The sequence below is a fragment of the Mobula birostris genome, chromosome 7 (genome assembly GCF_030028105.1).
Source record: "Mobula birostris isolate sMobBir1 chromosome 7, sMobBir1.hap1, whole genome shotgun sequence".
Taxonomy (NCBI): Eukaryota; Metazoa; Chordata; class Chondrichthyes; order Myliobatiformes; family Myliobatidae; genus Mobula; species Mobula birostris.
In genome coordinates this window covers 28,590,214-28,615,470 of record NC_092376.1, presented here as the reverse complement: position 1 = coordinate 28,615,470, position 25,257 = coordinate 28,590,214, and the positions used below count along the sequence as shown (strand labels likewise).

Below are 25,257 nucleotides of genomic sequence, written 5' to 3'. Positions count from 1 at the left end.
TTGAACCCATGTCGCTGGTGATGTCATAGCATTCCATTAACTTCTATGCTACCAAGCTGCCCCTAATTTGGACAAGTGTGCGGTGTTGCATTTTGGGGGGGTTCAAATGCAAGAGGAAAGTATGCAGTAAATGGCAGGACCCTTAGTTGCCTTAACGTACAGCAGGGGCTTGGGGGCGCAATTCCAATGCTCCCGAAGGAGGCAATATAAATGGCAAAGAAGGCGTACAGCATGCTTGCAATCACGGGTCAGGTCATTGAGTGTAAAAGTCAAAAAGTTCAATTGCAGCTGTATAAAACTAGAATATTATGTGCAGTTCTGGTCACCACGCAACGTGCAGGAGGTGGAGCCTTTAGAAAGGGTGCAGGTGCGGTTCACCAGAATGTTGTCTGGATCAGAGACTATTAGCTTTCAGGAGAGGTTGGACAAACCTGGATCATTTTCTCTGCAGCATCAGAAGCTGGGAATTGGCCTGTTGGAATATGTAATATTATGATAGATGTAGATAGGAGCCTTTTCCCAGGGTGGGAATGTCAAATACCAGAGAGCATAGGTCTAGGGTGAGACAGAGAAAGTTCAAAGATGTGCAAGGCAAGTTTTTTTTTACACAGTGGCAGATGCATGGGGAGATGGTAGAGGCACACACAATGTTTCAGAGGCAGTTAGATGGCCATATGAACAGGCTGGGAAGGGAGGGACACAGGCAATGTGCAGACGGGTGGGATTAGTTAGATTGGCATCATGGTTGGCAGAGTCGTGGTGGGCTGAAGATACTGTTCCTGTGTGGTAATGTTCCGTGTTCATTCGTGCTATCTGTATTGCTTTCTCATACACTCAGTGCCACATAATAGGGTACACCTCTACAGCTACTCATTAATACAATCAGCCAATCATGTGGCAGCAACCCAGTGCATAAAAGCATACAGACGTGGTCAAGAGGTTCAGTTGTTCAGGCCAAACAACACAATGGGGAAGTAATGTGATCTCGGTGACATTAGCTATGGAATGATTGTTGGTGCCAGTTGGGGTGGTTTGAGTATCTCAGAAACTGCTGATCTCCTGGGATTTTCACTGAAAACAGGCTTTAGGATTTACAGAGAATGGTGTGAAAAACAAAAAAAAAAGCCATCTAGTGAGTGGTAGTTCTGTGGGGAAAGATGCCTTATTAATGAGAAAGGTCAGAGGAGAATGAGAGGCGACAGTAGCTCAAATAACCATGAGTTATAACAGTGGTGATCAGTGGCATCACCTTTGAGGAGATGCGAAAGGATTTAGAAGGAGTGGATTGGGACAATTTGTTTTATGGGAAGGATGTAATAGAGAAATAGAGGTCATTTAAAGGTGAAATTTTGAGGGTACAGGATCTTTATGTTCCTGTTAGGTTGAAAGGAAAGGTTAAAAGTTTGAGAGAGCCATGGTTTTCAAGGGATATAGGAAACTTGCTTTGGAAAAAGAGAGGGATCTACAATAAATATAGGCAACTTGGAGTTAATGAGGTGTTCGAGGAATATGAAGAATGTAAAAAGAATCTTAAGAAAGAAATTAGAAAAGCTAAAAGAAGATATGAGGCTGTGTTGACAAGTAAGGTGAAAATAAATCCAAAGGGTTTCTACAGTTATATTAATAGTAAAAGGATAGTGAGGGATAAAATTGGTCCCTTAGAGAATCAGAGTGGATGGTTACGTGCAGAGCCAAAAGAGATGGGGGAGAATTTGAACAATTTCTTTTCTTCGGTATTAACTAAGGAGAAGGATATCGAATTGTAAACACGAGGAATTCTGCAGATGCTGGAAATTCAAGCAACACACATTAAAGTTGCTGGTGAACGCAGCAGGCCAGGCAGCATCTCTAGGAAGAGGTACAGTCAACGTTTCAGGCCGAGACCCTTCATCAGGACTAACTGAAAGAAGATATAGTAAGAGATTTAAAAGTGGGAGGGGGAGGGGGAGATCCAAAATGATAGGAGAAGACAGGAGGGGCAGGGATGGAGCCAAGAGCTGGACAGGTGATTGGCAAAAGGGATATGAGAGGATCATGGGACAGGAGGCCCAGGGAGAAGGAAAAGGGGGAGGGGGGGAAAACCCAGAAGATGGGCAAGGGGTATAGTCAGAGGTGCCTATATTCATTGAATTGTGTAAGGAAACAAGAAGGGTAGTTATGGAAAATATGATGATTAAAGAAGAGGAAGTACTGGCGCTTTTAAGGAATATAAAAGTGGATAAGTCTCCGGGTCCGGACAAGATATTCCCTAGGACCTTGAGGGAAGTTAGTGCGGAAATAACAGGGGCTCTGACAGAAATATTTCAAATGTCATTAAAAAGGGGGATGGTGCCGGAGGATTGGCGTATTGCTCATGTGGTTCCATTGTTTAAAAAGGGTTCTAAGAGTGAACCTAGCAATCATCGGCCTGTGAGTTTGATGTCTGTGGTGCTAAATTGATGGAAAGTATTCTTAGAGATGGTATAGATAATTATCTGGATAGGCAGGGTCTGATTAGGAACAGTCAACATGGATTTGTACGTGGAAGGTCATGTTTGACAAATCCTTACTGAATTTTTTGATGAGGTTACTAGGAAAGTTGACGAGGGTAAAGCGGTTGATGTTGTCTATATGTTCTTCAGTAAGGCCTTTGACAAGGTTCCACATGGAAGGTTAGTTAGGAAGGTTCAATCGTTGGGTATTAATAGCGAAGTAGTGAAATGGATTCAGCAGTGGCTGGATGGGAGACGCCAGAGAGTAGTGGTGGATATCTGTGTGTCAGATTGGAGGATGGTGTCTAGTGGTGTGCCTCAGGGATCTGTACTGGGTCCAATGTTGTTTGTCATATACATTAATGATCTAGATGATGGGGTGGTAAATTGGATTAGTCAGTATGCAGATGATACTAAGATAGGTGGTGTTGTGGATAATGAAGTAGGTTTTCAAAGCTTGCAGAGAGATTTAGGCCAGTTAGAAGAGTGAGCTGAAAGAGATCAGATGGAGTTTAATGCTGAAAAATGTGAGGTGCTACATTTTGGTAGGACTAATCAAAATAGGACATACATGGTAAATGGTACGACATTGAAGAATGCTGTGGAACAGGGGGATCTAGGAATAATGGTGCATAGTTCCCTGAAGGTGGAATCTCATGTGGATAGGGTGGTGAAGAAAGCTTTTGGTATGCTGGCCTTTATTAATCAGAGGATTGAGTATAGGAGTTGGAATGTAATGTTGAAATTGTACAAGGCATTGGTAAGGCCAAATTTGGAGTATTGTTTACAGTTCTGGTCACCAAATTATAGGAAAGATGTCAATAAAATTGAGAGAGTACAGAGGAGATTTGCTAAAATGTTGCCTGGGTTTCATCTCCTAAGTTACAGAGAAAGGTTGAACAGGTTAGGTCTTTATTCTTTGGAGTGTAGAAGGTTGAGGGGGGACTTGATGAAGGTATTTAAAATTATGCGGGGGATTGATAGAGTAAACGTGGATAGGCTTTTTCCATTGAGAGTGGGGGAGATTCAAACAAAAGGACATGAGTTGAGAGTTAAAGGGCAAAAGTTTAGGGGTAACATGAGTGGGAACTTCTTTACTCAGAGAGTGGTAGCTGTGTGGAACGAGCTTCCAGCAGTAGTGGTTGAGGCAGGTTCGATGTTGTCGTTTAAAGTTACATTGGATAGATATATGGACAGGAAAGGAATGGAGGGTTATGAGCTGAGTGCAGGTTGGTGGAACTAGGTGAGAGTAAGAGTTCGGCACGGACTAGAAGGGCCGAGATGGCCTGTTTCTGTGCTGTAATTGTTATATGGTTATATGGTATGAAGAAGAGCACCTCTGGCACGTGGTACCTTGAAGTGGATGTGCCAGAGTAGCAAAAGACCATGAACATACCTCCTGTACCTAATAAAGCGGCTACTGAGTGTATATATTTGAATTTATATATTCTCTGATATATTCTATTACTATGATAAAATCTTAAAAGTTTTGCAGGAAACGGGGTATTTGCATCAGATGAGAGATTTGAGTTTATTGCTTGGGGATTTGCATGTACAACTTGAAGGCTCTAACCTGCAATCTCTGATTGAATTTGGGAATGTCAATTGCTGGGTACATATTTGTGGAGAATAAATATTCACTCATTTATGCAGCAGCTTCCACAGCATTAGGGTTTTCTGAAACTAATGAACGTCTTCTGATGGGTAGTCAGTGCTACAGTTTCTACAGTTCCCACAGAGCAATCACCCACACACAGCTATATGATAATGTGTGTTTTAATAATGTTTACTCAAAGATATTATAAATATTGCATAGGGTAGTGAGATTAATTTCCCTTCTCTTTAAAATAGTACCACATGAGAGAACAGACTGGGACTGGGTGTAACACCTCTTTTAAAGGACTACATCTCCTGCACATACTGTATTCAAACACACAAACTAGGGCAGAAGTAGGCCATTCAACCCATCAATCCTGTTCCATCATTCAAAAAAGATCATGGTTCATATTTCTCATTTTTTTCTTACAACATAGAGGAGGCCATTTGGCACATGGAGCCTTGACTATCTTTCTGGGTGCTCCCTTACTGTATGTCCCAGTTTCCTGTAACTTATATTCTCTCACCCAAGCATCAACTCCCTGCTACCACTGACACTAAAGGTAGTTCATTGTGTCTAATTAAGCCGAGGACCAGGCATCTTTGGGATGTAGGAGGGAACCAGGATTCCTTTCTGCTCACAAGGAGAATGTGAGAACTCCGCACGGCACTGGAAGTCAAAATGGACCCCTGTCCATGAGATATAGTCATAGTCATAGTCATACTTTATTGATCCCAGGGGAAATTGGTTTTCGTTACAGTTGCACCACAAATAATTAAATAGTAATAATACCATAAATAGTTAAATAGTAATATGTAAATTATGCCAGTAAATTATGAAATAAGTCCAGGACCAGCCTATTGGCTCAGGGTGTCTGACCCTCCAAGGGAGGAGTTGTAAAGTTTGATGGCCACAGGCAGGAATGACTTCCTATGACGCTCTGTGTTGCATCTCGGTGGAATGAGTCTCTGGCTGAATGTACTCCTGTGCCCAACCAGTACATTATGTAGTGGATGGGAGACATTGTCCAAGATGGCATGCAACTTGGACAGCATCCTCTTTTCAGACGCCACCGTGACAGAGTCCAGTTCCATCCCCACAACATCACTGGCATTACAAATGAGTTTGTTGATTCTGTTGGTGTCTGCTACCCTCAGCCTGCTGCCCCAGCACACAACAGCAAACATGATCGCACTGGCCACAACAGACTCGTAGAACATCCTCAGCATCGTCTGGCAGATGTTAAAGGACCTCAGTCTCCTCAGGAAATAGAGATGGCTCTGACCCTGCTTGTAGATGGCCTCAGTGTTCTTTGACCAGTCCAGTTTATTGTCCATTCGTATCCCCAGGTATTTGTAATCCTCCACCATGTCCACACTGACCCCCTGGATGGAAACAGGGGTCACCGGTACCTTAGCTCTCCTCAGGACTACCACCAGCTCCTTAGTCTTTTTCACATTAAGCTGCAGATAATTCTGCCCACACCATGTGACAAAGTTTCCTACCGTAGCCCTGTTCTCAGCCTCATCTCCCTTGCTGATGCATCCAACTATGGCAGAGTCATCAGAACACTTCTGAAGGTGACAAGACTGTGCTGAATATAGGAGCCAAATTAAGCCACTCCGCCCATTAAGTCTGCTCCACACCTTTGCAGGGAGATGCAAAGCATAATACCATCAGACAAAGGGGCAGAATTAGGCCATTCAGCCCATCAATCTGCTATGCCATTCCATCATGTCTGATTTATTTATCCCCCTTAGCTGCATTCTCCCGCCTTCTCTCCGTAACCCTTGACACCTTACTGATCCAGAACTGAACAACCTCCACTTTGAATATATCCAATCACTTGCCCTCCACAGCTACCTCTGGCAAAAAATTCCACAGTTTCACCCCTCTCTGGTGAAGGAGTTTCCTCCTCACCTCTGTTCTATAGGTTTGTCTGAGACTATTCCCTCTTGGTCCTTCAATAATGCTTGCCATGCATAATGTGATTTTCATTTACATAATGAGGGCAGCTTTCGCACCTGAGCTGTGCCAACCTCTGTTTTCCCGTCCACCCAGGATAATCTTTCACCCCCTTTTCAAAAATCAAACTGACCCACTCTTTAAAACTTTCTCCTTTCACCACTCTTTGAGAGGTCAGTAGACATTAATGAGCAACCACTTATTCTTAAACAGTCCCCACCCCCCCACACACTTCTAGGTCCTTCCCCAACGGGAAAACATGCTCCTCATATCCACCGCATCATGAGTATTTAGGATCCTTGGTAAGTCAGTTCAGTCATTTATCTGTCTGGATTTTGTGGTTCCAGTATATGGAGTGGTGCTTGAACCAATGACCTTTAAGGCAGAGGCATGACCTCCATTTTGGGCAGCAGTGCAATATCGTAGCAGTTAGCGCCATCACATTACAGTGCCAGAGTTCACTGTTGGGGTTTTGATTACTGTCCTAGTTCTTATGGAGTTTGTATGTTCGCCCTGTAGCCCTGTGGGTTTCCTCCAGGTGCTCTGGTTTCCTCCCACGTTCCAAAGTATGGGTTAGGGTTAGTGGGTTGTGGGCATACCATGTTGGCAACACTCACGGGCTGCCCCAGCATAAACTTCAGATTGTGTTTGTCATTGACGCAAAACAGCAAATTTCACTGAAGGTTCTGATATTGCTGTACCCGCCAGATATCTGGACCTGCCTCTCGGGTTTTTTTGTACTACTTTACTTTCCATTTTTCCATTTCTATTTATGATTTATAATTTAAATTTTTAATATTTACTATCGATTTGTAATCCAGGAAGCAGCATGCGCAGAAACAAGTATCGCTGTGATGATTATACGTTCTAGTATTAATTGTTTGGTGACAATAAAGTATAAAGTATTTCAATGTACTTGTGACAAATAAAGCTAATCTTTATATTTTATCTTTACCAGATAGGATGCAAAGAAGTCTGGCTTCTCCTTCTTTGCATTAGTCAGATGACCATTCTTTATGTTGGAGGCTCCATATGTTTAGATGAGGCTACATGTCTCAAAAGTAGATTGACTGATCAATCATCTCCTTTCTGTGCATGTGTGTGGTGGGGAGTTTGACAGGCAGCAATTGGCTACCATGGTGAGAATCCCTCAGAAAGTGTCTGTGGTGTGCGCTTTGAGAACCCTGAAGTTGTGGAAGGAGCTCACTTGTGTTATTTGCTTTATGTTTTATTTTCTTTCTAGTCCTCAGAGGTGTAATAAAAAAACACCCAGAATCAAAAATATTAAGAGTAATCATCAGCACAGGTTTCAAATGGCAAGTTCTGCTGACCAATGTGTTTGAATTTTTTGATTCTTGGCATCTTTGATCGTCCCTCAGTTCATGATTAACCAACGTAAGACAAAACCAAGAACGTGAAATGGCTCTTTCCTCATCCAGGTTAACTGACTAAACATACTATGGGATTTTTTTTGTCCTATTCTTCTACGCAATATAATTTATACTGTAGTCATTATTACCTTTCTGAAGGTTATCTATTGGGTCTCAGTGCCTACGTGAATTAAGTGAAATGTACACAAGTGATATTCCCCAATAACACAAGTCTAAAAAGAATGTTAATGTGCTAAAATGTATTCATAGGTTACAGTTGCTAAGATTTAATGTTGTTCTGCACAGTAGATTTTAAAATACCAGTATTTTCTATTTTTGATATTGTGGGAAACCCAAAGTAATCAGGATGTTACTTTTAATCTTTTGCATGAATTTTAAATCATGGTTGCCATGGTGATTAGAGTCAGCAGCAGCAAGTGGTTTAAACACATAATGGTCCACAAAGAGAATCATATTTGTCATATAGGAAGTTATGGAGAATTATGTGTTGGATGCGGAGATTAGTGAGGTGGTAGGTGAGAACAAGAGGAACTCTATCTCTGTGAGGTGGCACGAACCCGAAGATAAGGAGACCGCTTCGCCGAGCACCTATGCTCCACCCGCCAGAAAAAGCAGGATCTCCCGGAAGCCACACATTTCAATTCTACTTCCCATTTCCGTTCTGACATATCAGTGCGTGGCCTCCTGTAATGCGATGAGGCCACATTCAGTTTGGAGGAGCAACATCTTATTTTCCATTTGGGTCGTCTGCAACCTGATGGCATGAACATCAATTTCTCAAACTTCCAGTAATTGCCCCTCCCCCATCTTCACCACTCCTCCATTCTTGCTTGCCTCTCTCACCTCATCTCCTTACTTGCCCATCACCTCCCTCTGGTTCTCCTCACCCTTCCCTTTCTAAAATGGTTTTCTACCCTCTCCTATCAGATTCCTCCTCCTCCAGCCCTTTGTCTGTTTTACCAATCAATTTCTCAGCTCTTTACTTCACTTCTCCCCGCTCACCCGGTTCACCTATCACCTCCCTCCTTGTGCTTCTTCCTCCCCTCTCCCCACCTTCTTGCTCTGACTTCTCACCATTTTTCCCCCAGTCCTGATGAAGGGTCACGGCCCAAAACACTGATCGTTCACTCTTTTCCATAGATGCTGCTGGACCTGCTGAGTTCCTCCAGCATTTTGTGTGTGTTGCTTGCAGCTCCACCTGCAAATGTTGGCATGTTTGTGAAAGTTTAGGGTGATGGATGGAGTACCAGTATCTGGGTTGCTTTGTCCTAAATGGTGTAGAATAGCTTGAACATGGTTGAAGCTGCACTTGTATTGAGAGTTCTGCACTACACTCCTGCATTTGTGCTGAAACTAAGTCGCCTATAATGGTTGTTCTGAACCATTATAGGGGTAAGAGCAAATAGATGGCTGCTCTATTTTTCAGTGGAATGGTCATTGTGTAGGGTGTTTGGTTGTGTAAATGTGTTGGTACCAACAATGCTTTGTCCAAATTCAGTGCCAAGTCAAATGAAGTGTGGCCCACCCAGTTTTTTTGTCTCACTGTTTCAAGGCAGCTGGTCAGTGGAGCTGAGTGAGATACTTAGCGACGACTTCGGCCTTGAGTGGATGAGTCCGGGTTCTGTATAAGGATGGCGGTTCTTGACCCCTTGATGGCGTTTGTGACTGCTGACTTGAAAACAGAGGAGAAATAAAATTAATTGTGATCATCATTACCAAGTAATTTGCGAATTGTGCATTTACTTTAGTTGAAATTCCAGATTATTATGTGGAATTCTGATAAGATTTTGAAAGAATTCGGGAGGATTTTAACTTGGATCTCTGGATTGTTCATCTACCTTACTAATCCAGTAATGTAATCACCGCAGTACTACCATACCAAGGACTTTCGGGTTCAGCAAAGGGGATTACATGTAAGTACCATGATCAGTCCTCTTTCCTGTTTACAGATTCCTCGGCATTCAGAGTGTCTTGTTTATGAGGGACCAGAAGATGAGAGGGTAAAGGTTTTGTTTTGGTGGGGACAAAGAAGTGACTGAGAACCTCGGTGGCAGCCTTTGAGTGACTTTGGTGGAGTTTTGTTTCCAAATGCAGTGTAAGTATAATAAGGAGGGATATAATGTCAAAAGGATGAAATGGCCAGAGATCACTTGTGTATCACTGAGGTCATGGAAGGATTGAAAAAACGGAGACACCTCTTTCTCCCTTATTAGGCAGAGAGAGAAGCTGTGGTGTGTCAAATACTGGGTGAACACATAGTCTTTGGAGTACTGCAAGTCTGTGTTTTTACTGTTGCTTTTGCTGCACTCTTGAGTGCTCGGTGGCGGGTGCTGATGCTTTTTTTTGCTGGTGGGGGGACGGGGATCGTTGCTCGCTGCCGCTTACGCGCAGGAGGAGGGGAGCTGGGGGGGGATCTTTAGGGATCTAACATTTAACTCTCGTTCATTCTTTGGGGCACTCCTCTGTTTTCGTGGATGGTTGCAAAGAAAAACCATTTCAGAATGTATATTGTATACATTTCTCTGACATTAAATGTACCTTTGAAACCTTTTAACCTTTGAAAGTGCTTTGATTGGGCTGTGTTTCATGGAGTACCTGGTAAGGCTCTGAAAACCTGTGCCAACCAATTAGTGGGAGTATTCAAGGATATTTTTAACCTCTCACTGCTACGGGCGGAAATTCCCACTTGCTTCAAAAAGGCAACAATTATGCCAGTGCCTATGAGCTGCCTTAATGACTATTGCCTGGTAGCACTCACTTCTTCAGTGATGAAATGCTTTGAGATTTGGTCATAACTAGACTGAACTCCTGCCTCAGCAAGGACCTGGACCCATTGCAATTTGCCTATTGCCACAATGGGTCAACAGTAGATGCAATCTCAATGGCTCTCCACACGGCTTTAGACCACCCAGGTAACACAAACACTTACGTCAGAATGCTTTTCATCAACTATAGCTCAGCATTTAATACCATCATTCCCACAATCCTGATTGAGAAGTTGCAGAACCTGGGCCTCTGTACCTCCCTCTGCAAATGGATCCTCGACTGCTTAACTGGAAGATCACAATCTGTGCGGATTGGGAGTAACATATCCTCCTCGCTGATGATCAACACTGGTGCACCTCAGGGGTGTGTGCTTAGCCCAATACTCTACTCTGTATATACACCTGACTGTGTGGCTAGGCATAGCTCAAATACCATCTGTAAATTTGCTGACGATACAACCATTGTTGGTAGAATCTCAGGTGGTGACGAGAGGGCGTACATGAGTGAGATATGCCAACTAGTGGAGTGGTGCCACAGCAACAACCTGGCACTCAACGTCAGTAAGACAAAAGACCTGATTGTGGACCTCAGGAAGGGTAAGACGAAAGAACACATGCCAATCCTCATAGAGGGATCAGAAGTGGAGAGAGTGAGCAACTTCAAGTTCCTGGGTGTCAAGATCTCTGAGGACCTAACCTGGTCCCAACATACCGATGTAGTTATAAAGAAGGCAAGACAGCGGCTATACTTTATTAGAAGTTTGAAGAGATTTGGCATGTCAACAAATATACTCAAAAACTTCTATAGTTGTACTGTGGAGAGCATTCTGACAGGCTGCATCACTGTCTGGTATGGAGGGGCTACTGCACAGGACCGAAAGAAGCTGCAGAAGGTTGTAAATCTAGTCAGCTCCATCTTGGGTGCTAGCCTACAAAGTACCCAGGATATCTTTGGGGAGTCGTGTCTCAGAAAGGTAACGTCCATTATTAAGGTCCTCCAGCACCCAGAGCATGCCCTTTTCTCACTGTTACCACCAGGTGGGAAGTACAGAAGCCTGAAGGCACACACTCAGTGATTCAGGAACAGCTTCTTCCCCTCTGCCATCCGATTCCTAGATGAACATTGAATATTGGACACTACCTCACTTTTTGTTAATATACGGTATTTCTGTTCTTGCACACATTTTTAATCTATTCAATATACATAATTGATTTACTTGTTATTGATTATTATTATTATTTTTTCTCTGCTGGATTATGTATTGCATTGAACTGCTGCTGGTAAGTTAAATTTCATGTCACATGCTGGTGATAATAAACCTGATTCTGATTCTGATATGCCTGTGATAGGCAACAAAAGGTCCTTCCTATGAATTCAAGATGGCAAAAAACCACAGCCCAGAAAGTGTCTATTTTCACTGACCGAGCATGATTTTGGCTTCTGCCGGTTCGGGCTGACATGAGTGGCAGGACTTTGCTGTGGCCCATATCCAGAGAGGGCATTCAGAAGATTGCCAGTTACAGGCTTGCTTAGGAGCTGAGCTACAAGGAAACTTATCTGAAGCAACAGACAAGTAAGCTGGAGGAACTCAGCAGGTCAGGCAGCATCTGCGGAGGGAGTTATTTGGCTTTAATTATTATTCTGGCTTGAGACCCTCCATCAAGGATTATCTGAATATGCCCAGTGCAGGAAAATCCACTCAGCCCAGTCCAGTTTGAAAATGCCGTAAAGGAAAAAGGTGGTGCCAAACATGTCACTGACTGTACATTTATAGAAGAAGGAGAATAGATGAAACACTCTTGGCTGTAATACGGCTGAAAACCTCTCAAATCATGGAGATGAGTCCAGACCAGGATGGGGACTAACACATACAAATCTCTGGAGGAATTCAACAGGTCAGTCAGCATCTATGGAGGAAAATGAACAGTCAGTATCCTGGTGAAGGGACTTGGCCCAGAACATCAGCTGTTTATTTCCCTCCATAGATGCTGCCTGATCCACTGAGTTCCTCCAGCATTTTGTGCGCGGTGCTTCAGATTTCCAGAATCTCTTGTGTCACGGTCGGGCAATAGAAGTGATGTGGAAGGAGGGAAGGAGGGAGGGACCTGCAGATAGCAGGACACTGATGTTCAGCCAAAGCCCTATTCCACACCTGAAGAAAACTGGATACAGGAATTTGTCTTCAGAAAGCAGCACTCAATGCACACAGAACCAATTCTGCACAGAACTGTTTATCTGTGGAGGGAGTAGAATAGGGGGGCAATACCCCCATTTTCCTTTAGTGTTGATGTCAAGATTACAGTACACCCCAGAGTCTGAGGGGACTTCACTAATACCATGACAGCAACGATTCACATCCTGTGAAAACAGACCCTTCAACCCACTGAATATCAAATAAGCATTTACAAAAATCCCTTTTATTCTGCAATCCAATTTTATTCTGTCCATTTTCCTAGCAACTCCTGTCTGCCCAGATTCACCGTTCACTTAACACCAGGCACATTTTAGAGCAGGCAATTAACCTACCAGCTTAAACATCTTTGGGATGTGGGAACCGGAGCACCCAGAGGAATCCCAGGCAGTCTCGGAGAGAATGTGCAGATCTCCCATGGAAATGACCGGAGTTTGGGAATGAACCTGGGATTGGTCGCTCAGGGGGCTGTGAAGTGGCATTTCTACCAGCTGCACCATTGTAATGCAGACACACACACACACATACATGCAGACACACACATATACACATACACACACACACACACATACACACACACACACATACATGCAGACACACACATACACACATGCACACACACACATATACACAAACACACACACACACATACACACACACACATACATATACACAACACACACACACACATATATACACACACACACACACACACACACATATACACACACACTCAGACACATACACACACACACACTCAGACACACACACTCAGACACACACATACACACGCACACATACACACGCACACGCACACACACACACACACACTCATTCACTCAACTGACCACCACTCCACTCCCTTGGCAATTTTTGCTCATTTCTTTCTCAATTCCTGCTAAAACATTGTTTAACATTGTTTACATTTACATCATTTATTATTATATTGTAATTTGTCCTTTATTGTGCCTGTTATCTTGTTTATTAATTATCATACTGTTTTGTAGTCCCGTGTAGGCCTGAAGTCTAGTGTAGTTTTGTGTTGTTTCACATAGCCTAGTGTAGTTTTGTGTTGTTTCATGTAGTCTAGTGTAGTTTTGTGTTGTTTCATGTAGTCTAGTGTAGTTTTGTGTTGTTTCATGTAGTCTAGTGTAGTTTTGTGTTGTTTCAGGTAGTCTAGTGTAGTCTTGTGTTGTTTCATGTAGTCTAGTGTAGTTTTGTGTTGTTTCAGGTAGTCTAGTGTAGTTTTGTGTTGTTTCATGTAGTCTAGTGTAGTTTAGTGTTGCCTCACTTAGTCTAGGGTAGTTTTTGTGTTGTTTCATGTAGTCTAGTGTCGTTTTGTGTTGTTTTATGTAGCACCATGGTCCTGGAGGAACGTTGTTTCATTTTTAATGTGTACTGTACCAGCAGTTATGGTTGAAATGACAATAAAAGCGACTTGACTTGACTTGACTTGAAAATAATGGAAGGGGCACATGCGCAGTGTATAGTCTCAAAGCTCACAGCATGCGTGGCTGATGAGAAAGCCACCTAGTTCTGTCAAGGGCTGGGCGGTGGCACGGTAGTGCAGCGGTTAGTTTAACACTATCACAGCACCAACAACTGGGGTTCAATTACTGCCGCTGTCTGTAAGGAGGTTTACGTTCTCCCCACGGCCACGTGGGTTTCCTCTGGGTGCTCGGTTCCGCCCACAGTCCAGAGAACGTTATATGTATATATATAAATAAAGAAATCACAGTACAGAATTCAGCAAGGTCTGAGGAATGTCTCAAACCTGTCTTCTTGACAGGCTGGATACTCGGACCATAGACCTTAACATGGAAAGAGGTGGGAAATGCAGTCACACTCTAGTTGGGAAATTGAAAGTTCAGAGCAGTAGGAAGCTTTCCCGTTAGTTCAGTTGTTCTCATTAATCCTGCCTGTTATGCGACTGTCACCAGTAGCAGAAGCAATTTGAGATGGTGTGTGAAGTGCATCTCACAAGTGGTGTACTAAAATAACACTGAAGCAGGGAAGCACAGTGTGAAAACACCACACACACTGCTGTGCTGTGACTAGGCTAAGAAGGTACAATATCAAACAATTCAAGCCCTTGTAATAGAGGAAGTGAAGGGTCAAGTTAGGGGAAACATTGGCAGTGTAACAGGAAACTATTGAAAGGAGTACTTTTCCTGGCTTCCCAGCCACATGAGTTATTGCAAGTTCACTGAGCAGAGCTGCTAGCTCAGCCCGAATGTCTTGCAAGCATCCTGCTCCTACTGACAACACATCAGGCCATAAGACACAGGAGCAGATTGGGGCAATCGACCCACCGATTCTGCTCCGTCATTTCATCATGGTTGATCCATATACCCCTCAACCCCATCTCCTACCTTCACCCTGTAATCTTTCACGCCCTGACTAATCAAGAACCTATCAACCTCCCCCTTAAATACACCCAGTGACCTTGGCCTCCACAGCCGGCTGCGGCAACAAACTCCATCAATTCATTACCCTCTGGATAAAGAAATTCCTCCTCATCTTCACTGTAAATGGACGTTCGTCTATTCTGAAGCCCTGCCCACTGGTCCTAGACTTTCCCCACCATAGGAAATGTCCTCTCCACATCCACTCTATTTAGGTCTTTCAACATTTGATAGGTTTCAAGGAAATCCCCCATACTTCTAAATTCCAGCGAATAAAGGCACAAAGCCATCAAGTGCTCCTCATACAATAAGCCTTTCATTCCCAGTGTCATTCTTTTGAACCTCCTCTGAACCTTCTCTAATGTCAGTAATCCTTTCTTAAATAGAGGGTCCAGAACTGCTCACAATACTCCAAGCGAGGCCTCTCCAGTGCCTTACAAAGCCTTTTATATTGTTATCCTCTCAAAATGAACGCTAACATTGCATTTGCCTTCCTCACCACTAACTCAACCTACAAATTAACCTTTTCTGGAATCCTGCACGAGGACTCCCAAGTCCTTTTGCACCTCAGATTTTTTGAATTTTCTCCCCATTTAGAAAATAAAAAGTCTATGCTTTTATTCCTTCTCCCAAAGCACATGACCATACACATCCTATACTGCATTCCATCTGCCACTTCTTTGCCCATTCTCCTAATCTGTCTACATCCTTCTGCAGACTCCCTGTTTCCTTAACACTACCTGTCCCTCCATCTATCTTCATATCTAACCTCATTTCATTGCCTCATCCACAACAAAGCCAGTCTAAGGAAAGAGACGTGTGTGTACTGTGTTGGGGGAGTGAAGGATCATTGAGGGAAAAAATACTTTAAAACTTTCAGACTCTAAGGTTTTCCTCATGCCAAGTTGTTGACAGCATTCCAAGTTCTTGGTGCCTCTGAAAACATTTTTAGGTGCAGCAAATGGCCACTGTGGACCAGAGTGCTCATTATACTGATCAGCACAGCAAAGCAGAATTGTGACTCAGATCAAAATCAGTATCACTAATATACTGTATGTTGTGAAATGTATTCTTTTGTGGTAGCAGTAAAGTGTAATACATGAAATATACTATGAATTATAATAAATAAATATATTTTTAAAAATAGGTAGTGCAAAGAGAGGTCAAAAGTGTTGAGTAACACTTATAAAATGCTGGAGGAACTCAGCAGGTCAGGCAGCATCAATGGAAAGGAATAAACAGACAATGTTTTGGGAAAAGCAAAATAAGAAGGCTGGGGAGGGGAGGGAATACAAACTAGAAGGGTGTTCTCATGGATTCATTGTCTGTTCAGAAATCTGATGGTGGAGGGGAAGACTCCATCCCACCCTGCGAGACCTTTGTGATCTGAAATGTTTCAATCAAGTCCCCTCTCACTCTTCTAAACTCTAGCAGCAAGCCTTGTGTAAGGGGTTTCCTCTTGTATGTTACTGCGTATGTTAATTATAAATGGCTTCTTTGTTATGTTAAACGCTGAGAAAGTCTCCAGCTAGCAGTTTGCTTGGGTTATATTATTGATAACAGAGTAAATGAGCCAATGGGTGTCCATGTTATTCTTTCTTGGGGTGATATACTGTCTCATATGGCTGGGAACCGGGGGGGTTTGGCGGGGAGTCGGAGGAGAGACCGTGAGGATGACGGACATAGTGATACGCTGTCTCATATGGCTGGGAACCAGGGGTTTTGGCGGGGAGTTGGAGGAGAGACCGTGAGGACGACGGACGTGCTGTGAGTGCGCTGCTTGATCACTTTGGGTGGTCCCGAGCTGCGAGTCAAAGGGGTCAGAGTGGATCGCAGGGGGAAGGAAGAAGGTCCTGAGCTCCAACTGTGTGCGCATGAAGAAATTGAACTTTGATAAGTCTGGCGCTTTTTTTTTCATGCCCTTTTGTATTGTACCTCTATTAATCTCATAGTCCTAGTAAGATTTATAAAGTGTAATTTGTAAAACGTACATTGTGTGCTGGCGGATGATTGATGTTTGAAGCTGAATCAGGTGGCATTTGCACAGCAACTGACATAACTGGGAGATAAGGTTGGGCTGCGGACGGGGTTTCCCCTAGATAAATACGAGCCAATATAGCTGAGCGTTACACTTGCCTGACCCATCTTTCCTCAGAAAGTAACCCATGCATTCTAGATTTATTAGGCGTTGGTCTAATAAACCTTCCCAGAGCTGTTTCCAGTGCATTAACGTCAGTCCTTAAATAAGAAGACCAATAGCCTACTCAGTAGCTCAGATGTGATTCTCACCAATACCTACTTCCCTCCTTTTGTATTCAATTCTCCTCCCAACGTACAAAAATGTTTGGTTAGTTTTCTTGGCTAGCGTGCAGGTACAGCAAATAACTAAGAAAGCCAACAGAACAGTTTTGTACATTGTGAACCATACAGGCAGAGACCTAGATGCCTCTGCAACCTTTCATCGTTTAGATAATATGTATTTTGGAATTTTACTGCCAGAAAAGATAGTACGGGTAGCATTGATTTTCTACACCACAGTTAATGCCCCTCATTAAAGGGGTCTGTCCTTTGTGATCCTTTTCCCACTTGCAAAATGACATCAACACCCAAGATCTGTCTCCAGCAACATGTTCATCAGTTTCCTCTGAATGACGACTGGCACTCACATAACAACCATCAATAACACTGAATAAAACACAGAAGCTTAATTTGAAGGACCAGACATTTTGCCTCTGCATTCATAGGCAGAGTGCTGATTCTTTGAGGAGAAACAATCTCAAGTAAGCCCTCACAAATTGATCCATATCAGAATTATTGCGAGAACATGACAAGTGCTCATGCGGCTGATTGATCGCACGGTGACGTAATTAGGCCTCCTACGTGTGGGAGGCACTCTCTTCTTGCGTGGGCTTTGGAGTGTGCGCGGTTTTGTCTCGGCGGGCCCGGTTTCTCACTCCCACACTGTATGTTGCCAAGCGAGTATTGTGGCTAACGTGGCTTAGTAAAATCTTTTAATCCTATTAACTCTGTTGTTTTGCTGGCGCATACGTAACCCAAGTTGGAACCCAGTCACTACCCCCTCAAATTTTAGCGGTCAGAAATGCTGAAGTTGAGAAGTGGATGAGAAATCAAATGAGAAATAAATGGACCACAGAAAACATCTTACAAAGGGGGAGTTAGTACCCAATATCTTACCCACAGAGCACCACCCTTGTATTTACAGCTTCTAAAGGAGCCCTATCTATACAAGGTAGTCCTCAGTCACATCTGTGACCCCAGGAAGGCTGCACTATTCTCAAAGTTATCTTCATGATCAAATACTTGGTGCTATTATCCTTCCAGGTTGTATCGGCTAATATACTCCATGTGTAATACTGTGGTGCTCACTGCCATAACGTGGGTCTAAAAATCGTCATGTGCTGTGGTGACAAACCTTCAGTGTATGGTTGATACTGGTTCAGTAGAGTTGGCAGGAACATCTAGAACATTAGAAACACCAGAAAGTTTTTGACCAGAATAAGCCATTGGGCCCCACAAGGCTTGCCAATTTCCTATTCACATAGTGTGCAGAAACAACTACTGAGTTTAGATTTGTAAGTCTCTAAGGTACTACTCTCAACTACACAACTAGGTAGTTTGTTCCATGAGTCCACAACTTACTGTGTAAAGAAATGCTTCCTGATGTTGGTGTGAAATCGCCCCACAACAACTCCCTATCTGTGGCCCCGTGTTATTGTCGATGGATTAATTTTGAAGTAGCAGCTGGCAGCCACCTTACTTACATCCTTGCTTTCCCAGATTCCAGACATTTGGAGAGAGCGTTCACATCTTTACAAAAGCCTCCCTTGGCAACTTCTTACACAAGGAAGGTGCATCTTGCATATATTGATGTTAAATGGCTTCTGTTGGTTTTTAGTAAGCATTGGCTGCCATGTCCCCAGTATTTATTCCTGTCAACACTCCCCAGTAATAGGAAGAGTGCTGCTTGAAGAGTGGTGTGACCCCTTAAGAACTGCTTCCTGAGGTCAGAGCTGTGAGGTCATGAGGTTGTGACAGGCGAGCAACAACTTGGGTTTCAGTTCTCACAGAAGCCAATCGGACTGCTTTCAAACAGATGGCAACAAATCTTGCAATCTTTCAGCTTTCCGAACCATTTCAGGAGCCTGATGGTTGAAGAGTAATAACTATCCCTGAACCTTGTGGTGTGGGACTTGAGGCTTCAGTAGTACTGAGATGATAATTAGGAGAAATAGTAAGTAATCAGCCCTTAAAGCCACCTTTGCCATTCTTAAAAATCATGGACGATCTTCTACCTCAACATTATTCCCTCATTTTCTCCATATCCCTTGTTCAGTATTCAGAAATCAGTCCATTTTTGTTTTGAATGGACTGATGACTGTCTGCTGAAGGTTGGTATTCCAAAGATGCACCACCCTATGGATGAAGAAATGTTTTGTTTTTCTAATTTCTGTCTTAGATGACCAAACCCTCATTCTAAGTCTATGCCTCCTGGTTCTAACAGGAGAAGCATCTTCTCTGCACCTGGCCCTTCAAGCCATGTAAGAATTTAGTCATAGTCATACTTTATTGATCCCGAGGGAAATTGTTTTTTGTTACAGTTGCACCATAAATAATTAAATAGTAATAAAACCATAAATAGTTAAGTAGTAATATGTAAATTATGCCAGTAAATTATGAAATAAGTCCTGGACCAGCCTATTGGCTCAGGGTGTCTGACCCTCCAAGGGAAGAGTTGTAAAGTTTGATGGCCACAGGCAGGAATGACTTCCTATGACGCTCAGTGTTGCATCTCAGTGGAATGAGTCTCTGGCTGAATGTACTCCTGTACCCAACCAGTACATTGTGTAGTGGATGGGAGACATTGTCCAAGGTGGCATGCAACTTAGACAGCATCCTCTTTTCAGACACCACCGTCAGAGAGTCCAGTTCCATCCCCACACTGACCTTACGAATGAGTTTGTTGATTCTGTTGGTGTCTGCCACCCTCAGCCTGCTGCCCCAGCACACAACAGCAAACACGATCGCAGTTTTGTAGGCCTCGGTGAGAGTTCTTCACATTTTAGTAAACTACATGAGGACAGACCTCAACCACTCAACTCTGCTTGTGTGGCAAGCGCTCCCTCCCTCCCTGCACCTAATCGATTTGCTGATGTCCATGATTCCACAGGGTGCTTTATCCCCTTGAGGTATTTCCTATAACATCATTGTAGTGCTGCACGAGATTGGGAGAAAGGAAAGACATGGTCAGTTTGAAAACATCCCAGTTACAGTCAGATCAACAATAAATAGTGGATTTAATCCATAGAATGTGTGTAGCTAGATATTTTTAGCAGGAGTTGAAATCATAGCGAGATGTCTGTACAGGTTGAATGGGACAACAAATTTATCCTCTGCTGTGTTTATGAAGGATGCAATGTAATAGTGGCCATATGTTGTGCTAGATAATGAAATTCTGTTTCACAGGCTTGCAGGGAGGCAATTCAGAACAAACAGCCTCGACAATATTGGAGTTTAATATAGCCGGCATACATGTTTGCACCACAATACCTTTTAAATAAATCTTTATTGGCTTATTAGCATGTAGCCATATACTGCTTGTTTTAAAAAATCGATTTGATATTTCCTGCTAGATAGTATGTGGTGTTAATTTTTGTAAAAGTGGAAGGGTGCAGAATGCTGTTTTTATCGAGAGTGTGCTGACAGCCAAGGACTGACCGTAATCCTGAACCTTTGCTGTTCATACATTGCAAATCCAGCAGGTCAGCTGAGGATTCTGGTGGGCAGAAGGACGATGGGTCCTCCCTCCCTCACACTTCACAGCTCTATCAGTACGCCCCCTTGTGGCAATTGCTATTATTTGTACAAAATCTCAGTTGTGCTGGTACAGGGAAGGTAACTGATTTTTGTGCAGTGGTGTAAAATGGACAGGTAGCAATTTAACTGCCTTTCTAATATTTTTTCTTAAATTTTATTGACATTTTAGCATAGAGTAGGCCCTTTTGGTCCTTTGAGCCACGGTGCCCAGCAACTCCTGATTTAACCCTAGCCCAATCACGGGACAACTTACAGTGACCAGTTAACCTACCAACTGGTAGGTCTTTGGACTGTGGGAGGAAACTGGAGCACCCGGAGGTAACCCATGCAGTCATGGGGTGGGGGGGGGCATACAAACTCCTTACAAGCAGCAGCAGGAATTGAACACAGGTTGACGGTATCGTAAAGCATTTTGCCAACCACTAAGCTACGGTGCCGCCCCATTCCCTTTGTGGGAAACTGCGAGGAACTGGATGAAGAGAGACTGGTATTTAAATTCTACCACCCTGGTGGTGACATGGTACATTAGCGTTCTGATGTTATTTGCCTCCCTCTGCTGCCTGTGAGTGTCTATCCGTTGACTGCAGAATTCCTACAATTTAGAGAGCCTGCAAACTCATGGAGCACCTCACCATGAACAACCTGGAGGTTCTCCACAGGCAGAATGTTCCTAGTTTAATACACATGAGGTCAAAGCAAAACGAAGAACCTGCATACTTTCTCTTTGCAGCAGAGCAGATTAGAGAGGGATACAACCGAGGTGCACAAAGTTATGAAGAGTTTTGAGGAAGTACAGGGGAAGGAAGTCTTTCCAAGCATAGGACAGTCAGTCAGCTGAGGCCACAGAGTAAAGATAACTGTGGAATGAAACAGAGGTGAGATAAGTAAGGGTTTTTCAGGCAGTGGGTCATTATGGGAATTGCCTTAGAGAACAGTGATAGGAAGTAAATGAAATGTTATAGAGCTGAAGAGTGGTGGTAATTATTAACCCACAGCTCTAACCCTCTTATTTACAGTACTTACCACAATTCCTTGATGCACTCTACATTAATTCCTCTGTTGACTTTGCAGTTCTCCAAGGATGTATTGGCCAACTCGTACTCCGCATATATTGATAATTTCCTCAATGCCAAAGAAGCTGTGCGATTGGCCAAGGATGCAAAGCCAGCGTTTATTAAGTTTCTGGAGGTAAGTGGTAACGCATTGGGCCTGGCAGTGGGTTGGTCTTGTGGACAATGTGGATAAATGTGAGGTTATCCACTTTGGTGGCGAAAACAGGAAAACAGATTATTATCTGAATGGTGGCCAATTAGGAAAAGGGGAGGTGCAACGAGACCTGGGTGTCATTATACACCAGTCATTGAAAGTGGGCATGCAGGTACAGCAGGCGGTGAAAAAGGTGCATGGTATGCTGGCATTCATAGCAAGAGGATTCGAGTACAGGAGCAGGGAGGTTGTACAAGGCCTTGGTGAGACCACACCTGGAGTATTGTGTGCAGTTTTGGTCCCCTAATCTGAGGAAAGACATTCTTGCCATAGAGGGAGTACAAAGAAGGTTCACCAGATTGATTCCTGGGATGGCAGGACTTTCATATGATGAAAGACTGGATCGACTAGGCTTATACTTGTTGGAATTTAGAAGATTGAGGGGGGATCTTATTGAAACATATAAAATTCTAGAGGGATTGGACAGGCTAGATGCAGGAAGATTGTTCCCGATGTTGGGGAAGTCCAGGATGAGGGGTCACAGTTTGAGGATAAAGGGGAAGGCTTTTAGGACCGAGATGAGGAAAAACTTCTTCACACAGAGAGTGGTGAATCTGTGGAATTCTCTGCCACAGGAAACAGTTGAGGCCAGTTCATTAGCTATATTTAAGAGGGAGTTAGATATGGCCCTTGTGGCTAAAGGAATCAGGGGGTATGGAGGGAAGGCTGGTACAGGGTTCTGAGTTGGATGATCAGCCATGATCATACTGAATGATGGTGCAGGCTGGAAGGGCCAAATGGCCTACTCCTGCACCTATTTTCTATGTTTTTCTATGTCTTGCTCTGTGATATACCTGGAAGGGGATTGGACAAGCTTGGTGATGGGGCTGGGAAGGAATTGGTCAAGCATGGAATGGACGTGAAAGCGGATTGGTTAGGCTTAGTGTTGAAGATCAAGTGTGATTGGTCTACTCAGCAGCAGGCCTGTAATGGAGATGGGCCTGGTACAACAGTAGAGCCTTTTGGCACTGAATTGGACTGACTCTGTTATACACATGTCATGACATTCATAGGAATTAAAATCTCTCATGAACATTGTCACTAATGTAGAGGGGAACCAGTCCAATTCTGTCTTGCTCCTGTTTGAGCTGTTGTGATTTCAGAACCAACATTTACTTTTCCTTTCTTACCTTGCAGCAAAGCATGAGGGAGAACAAAGAAAAGCAAGCACTGTCTGATTTGATGATCAAACCCGTGCAGAGAATACCCCGCTATGAACTTCTGATAAAGGTAGGATGTGAGAATGAGGTCAAAGCCAATGTTCGGCATTTAAGGGGAAGCCAACTAATTCATAAATGTTCCAAAGTCTAAGGTCTCCTGAGTTAACTCAGAACCCAGTGTAGTTTGTGCATTGTGATATATTTCACTGCAATCACTCCCGGGTTTTAAAATGGACAATGGAAACACCTTGATCATCTGAAGTTAAATTGGTACATTTGGGGCATCATTCTTCTCTACAAATGCTTAAGCAGTGCTGGACCCTTCCATCTGTGGTAATTTATACTGATGAAAGGACATAACTTGTTTCAGGGTGTCAGTTGACTATTAAGTCATCTGAGGGACTATCTAAGAGCCTTCTAACAGTTCATAGGTGGCCCCACCTCACCGAGAGCTTTAATGTTGGCACAAGAAGTCTTAGAGCAGCCTGAGTGCCAGAAGCCTCCCTCCTGCTGGAACGGCTGATTTCAAGGTGAGGTGTAGTGGCTGATAGAGATTATTTTCACTCCAGGCTCAGTTCTGCTATTAATATGAATGAAATATTTAGAGAGCAGTGAAGTTTTTATCTCAACTGCACTGACATTTTCCACATTATTTATGTGACTCCCCCCTCCCCCCCCGCCAATGGTGTTACAAGTTGTAATATCTCAAATGAAGTATTTCACCTGTTTGCAAAAATGTTTTGCAAGATTTACACTGATTAGAACATGGTGACATTACAAACCCATAGGTAACAGAGAAACTCCATGAGATTCCTGCTTTCCTACCAGGGATTTTCCAAAGTCAACTTCTATCCATCAGCAAAGATGGGGTGATGAAAGAAAAACATCCTGGTCCCTAACAGTGATAAATCCACACGGTATGACATGCCAAGTCATAATCATAGAGAGGTACTACATGGAAACAAGCCCTTCGGCCCATTGAGTTAATTCCAACCATCAAGCACCCACTTGCTACACTAATCCCAACCAAGCCCATTTGCGTCTCCCCACATTTCATTAAATTCCCACACAGCTCAACCCCTCTCATCCTTAACCTCTCCCCAGATTCTTCCACTCAAGGTACATTGTGCCGTGCCCTACGAACCTGTGCCGTTTTGGGATGTCGAAGGAAATCAGAAGAAACACATGGTGCGCGTGCAAACTACAAACACACACACACAGAGCAGCAGAGCTCAGAACTGAAACTGAGCCATTGTGCCACGTAAACTCATGAGGAAAATGTCGGCCTTCTGGTGTCAAGGCCCTGAATGCTGAAATTCCTGTTCAAAAGCCTCTGGGCCTCACCATTTCTCTCCGATCTTTAAAACCTACCTCTTTGGCCAATGTTTCGATTCCTTCGTTCTGCTTTACGGTTGTGCACTGAAGACTGACAATAAGCAATCTTGAATCTTGAATTCCTAATACCTCAAGTAACTGAGTGTAAGATTTGTTTGATAAAGAGCGTTCTCCTCACAATCCACCTCCTGATTATCGTTTACCTGCATTGCATTTTGTCTGTAGTTTTTACACTTTATTTTGCATTGTTTTGTTTTTACCTTGTTCTGCCTCAATGCACTGTGTAATTCATTAGAGGTTTTTAAGAGAGGTTTGGATAGGCACATGAATGTGAGGAAGATGGAGGGAAATGGACATTGTGTAGGTAGGAGGGATTAGTGTTTGGGTGTTTTTGATTTGTTTTTAGCTGGTTTGGCACAACATTGTGACCGAAGGGCTGTTCCTGTGCTGTACTCTTCATTCACCTTTGTACATGTGAAAATATAAACCAAAGGCAATTCAATTCCAATTTAGGCACTTCACGATGTTAAATGCAGATAGTTGTGTTGTTCATTTGCTGTTAAATTAAATGCTATTATCATTCTACTGCAATATTCAGAGAAAGCATTCTGGAGTTTATATGCTGAAGCCACACTACAAAAGCATTAGAGCAATGGTATTGTGGAGTCCATATCATTGTATTTGTTGGTGCTTGCAATATGCTCCTAAAATCATAGTTATTTATTCAGACTTGTTCACCTGTACAGATCTTAGTGCAGATTATTCCCATTTTACATGGATAAAATATTTGCCTTAAACATTCTGTTGAACATAGCAACCCTGATCACTTACGTAAGTGATGAATATTCTGATTTATCGAGGGTGTGATGGACTGG

At 43.2% G+C, this 25,257-nt stretch overlaps 1 protein-coding gene across 1 annotated transcript in view; it reads left to right on the top strand.

Annotated features, from left to right (window-relative positions):
* LOC140200078 (rho guanine nucleotide exchange factor 17-like) overlaps positions 1–25,257 on the top strand; it is a 472,416-nt gene that overhangs the window by 317,243 nt on the left and 129,916 nt on the right. The window contains exons 4-5 of the mRNA XM_072262817.1: positions 21,693–21,809; positions 23,025–23,117. Coding sequence (XP_072118918.1) covers positions 21,693–21,809; positions 23,025–23,117 — 210 coding nt within the window. The remainder of the gene's footprint in view (positions 1–21,692; positions 21,810–23,024; positions 23,118–25,257) is intronic.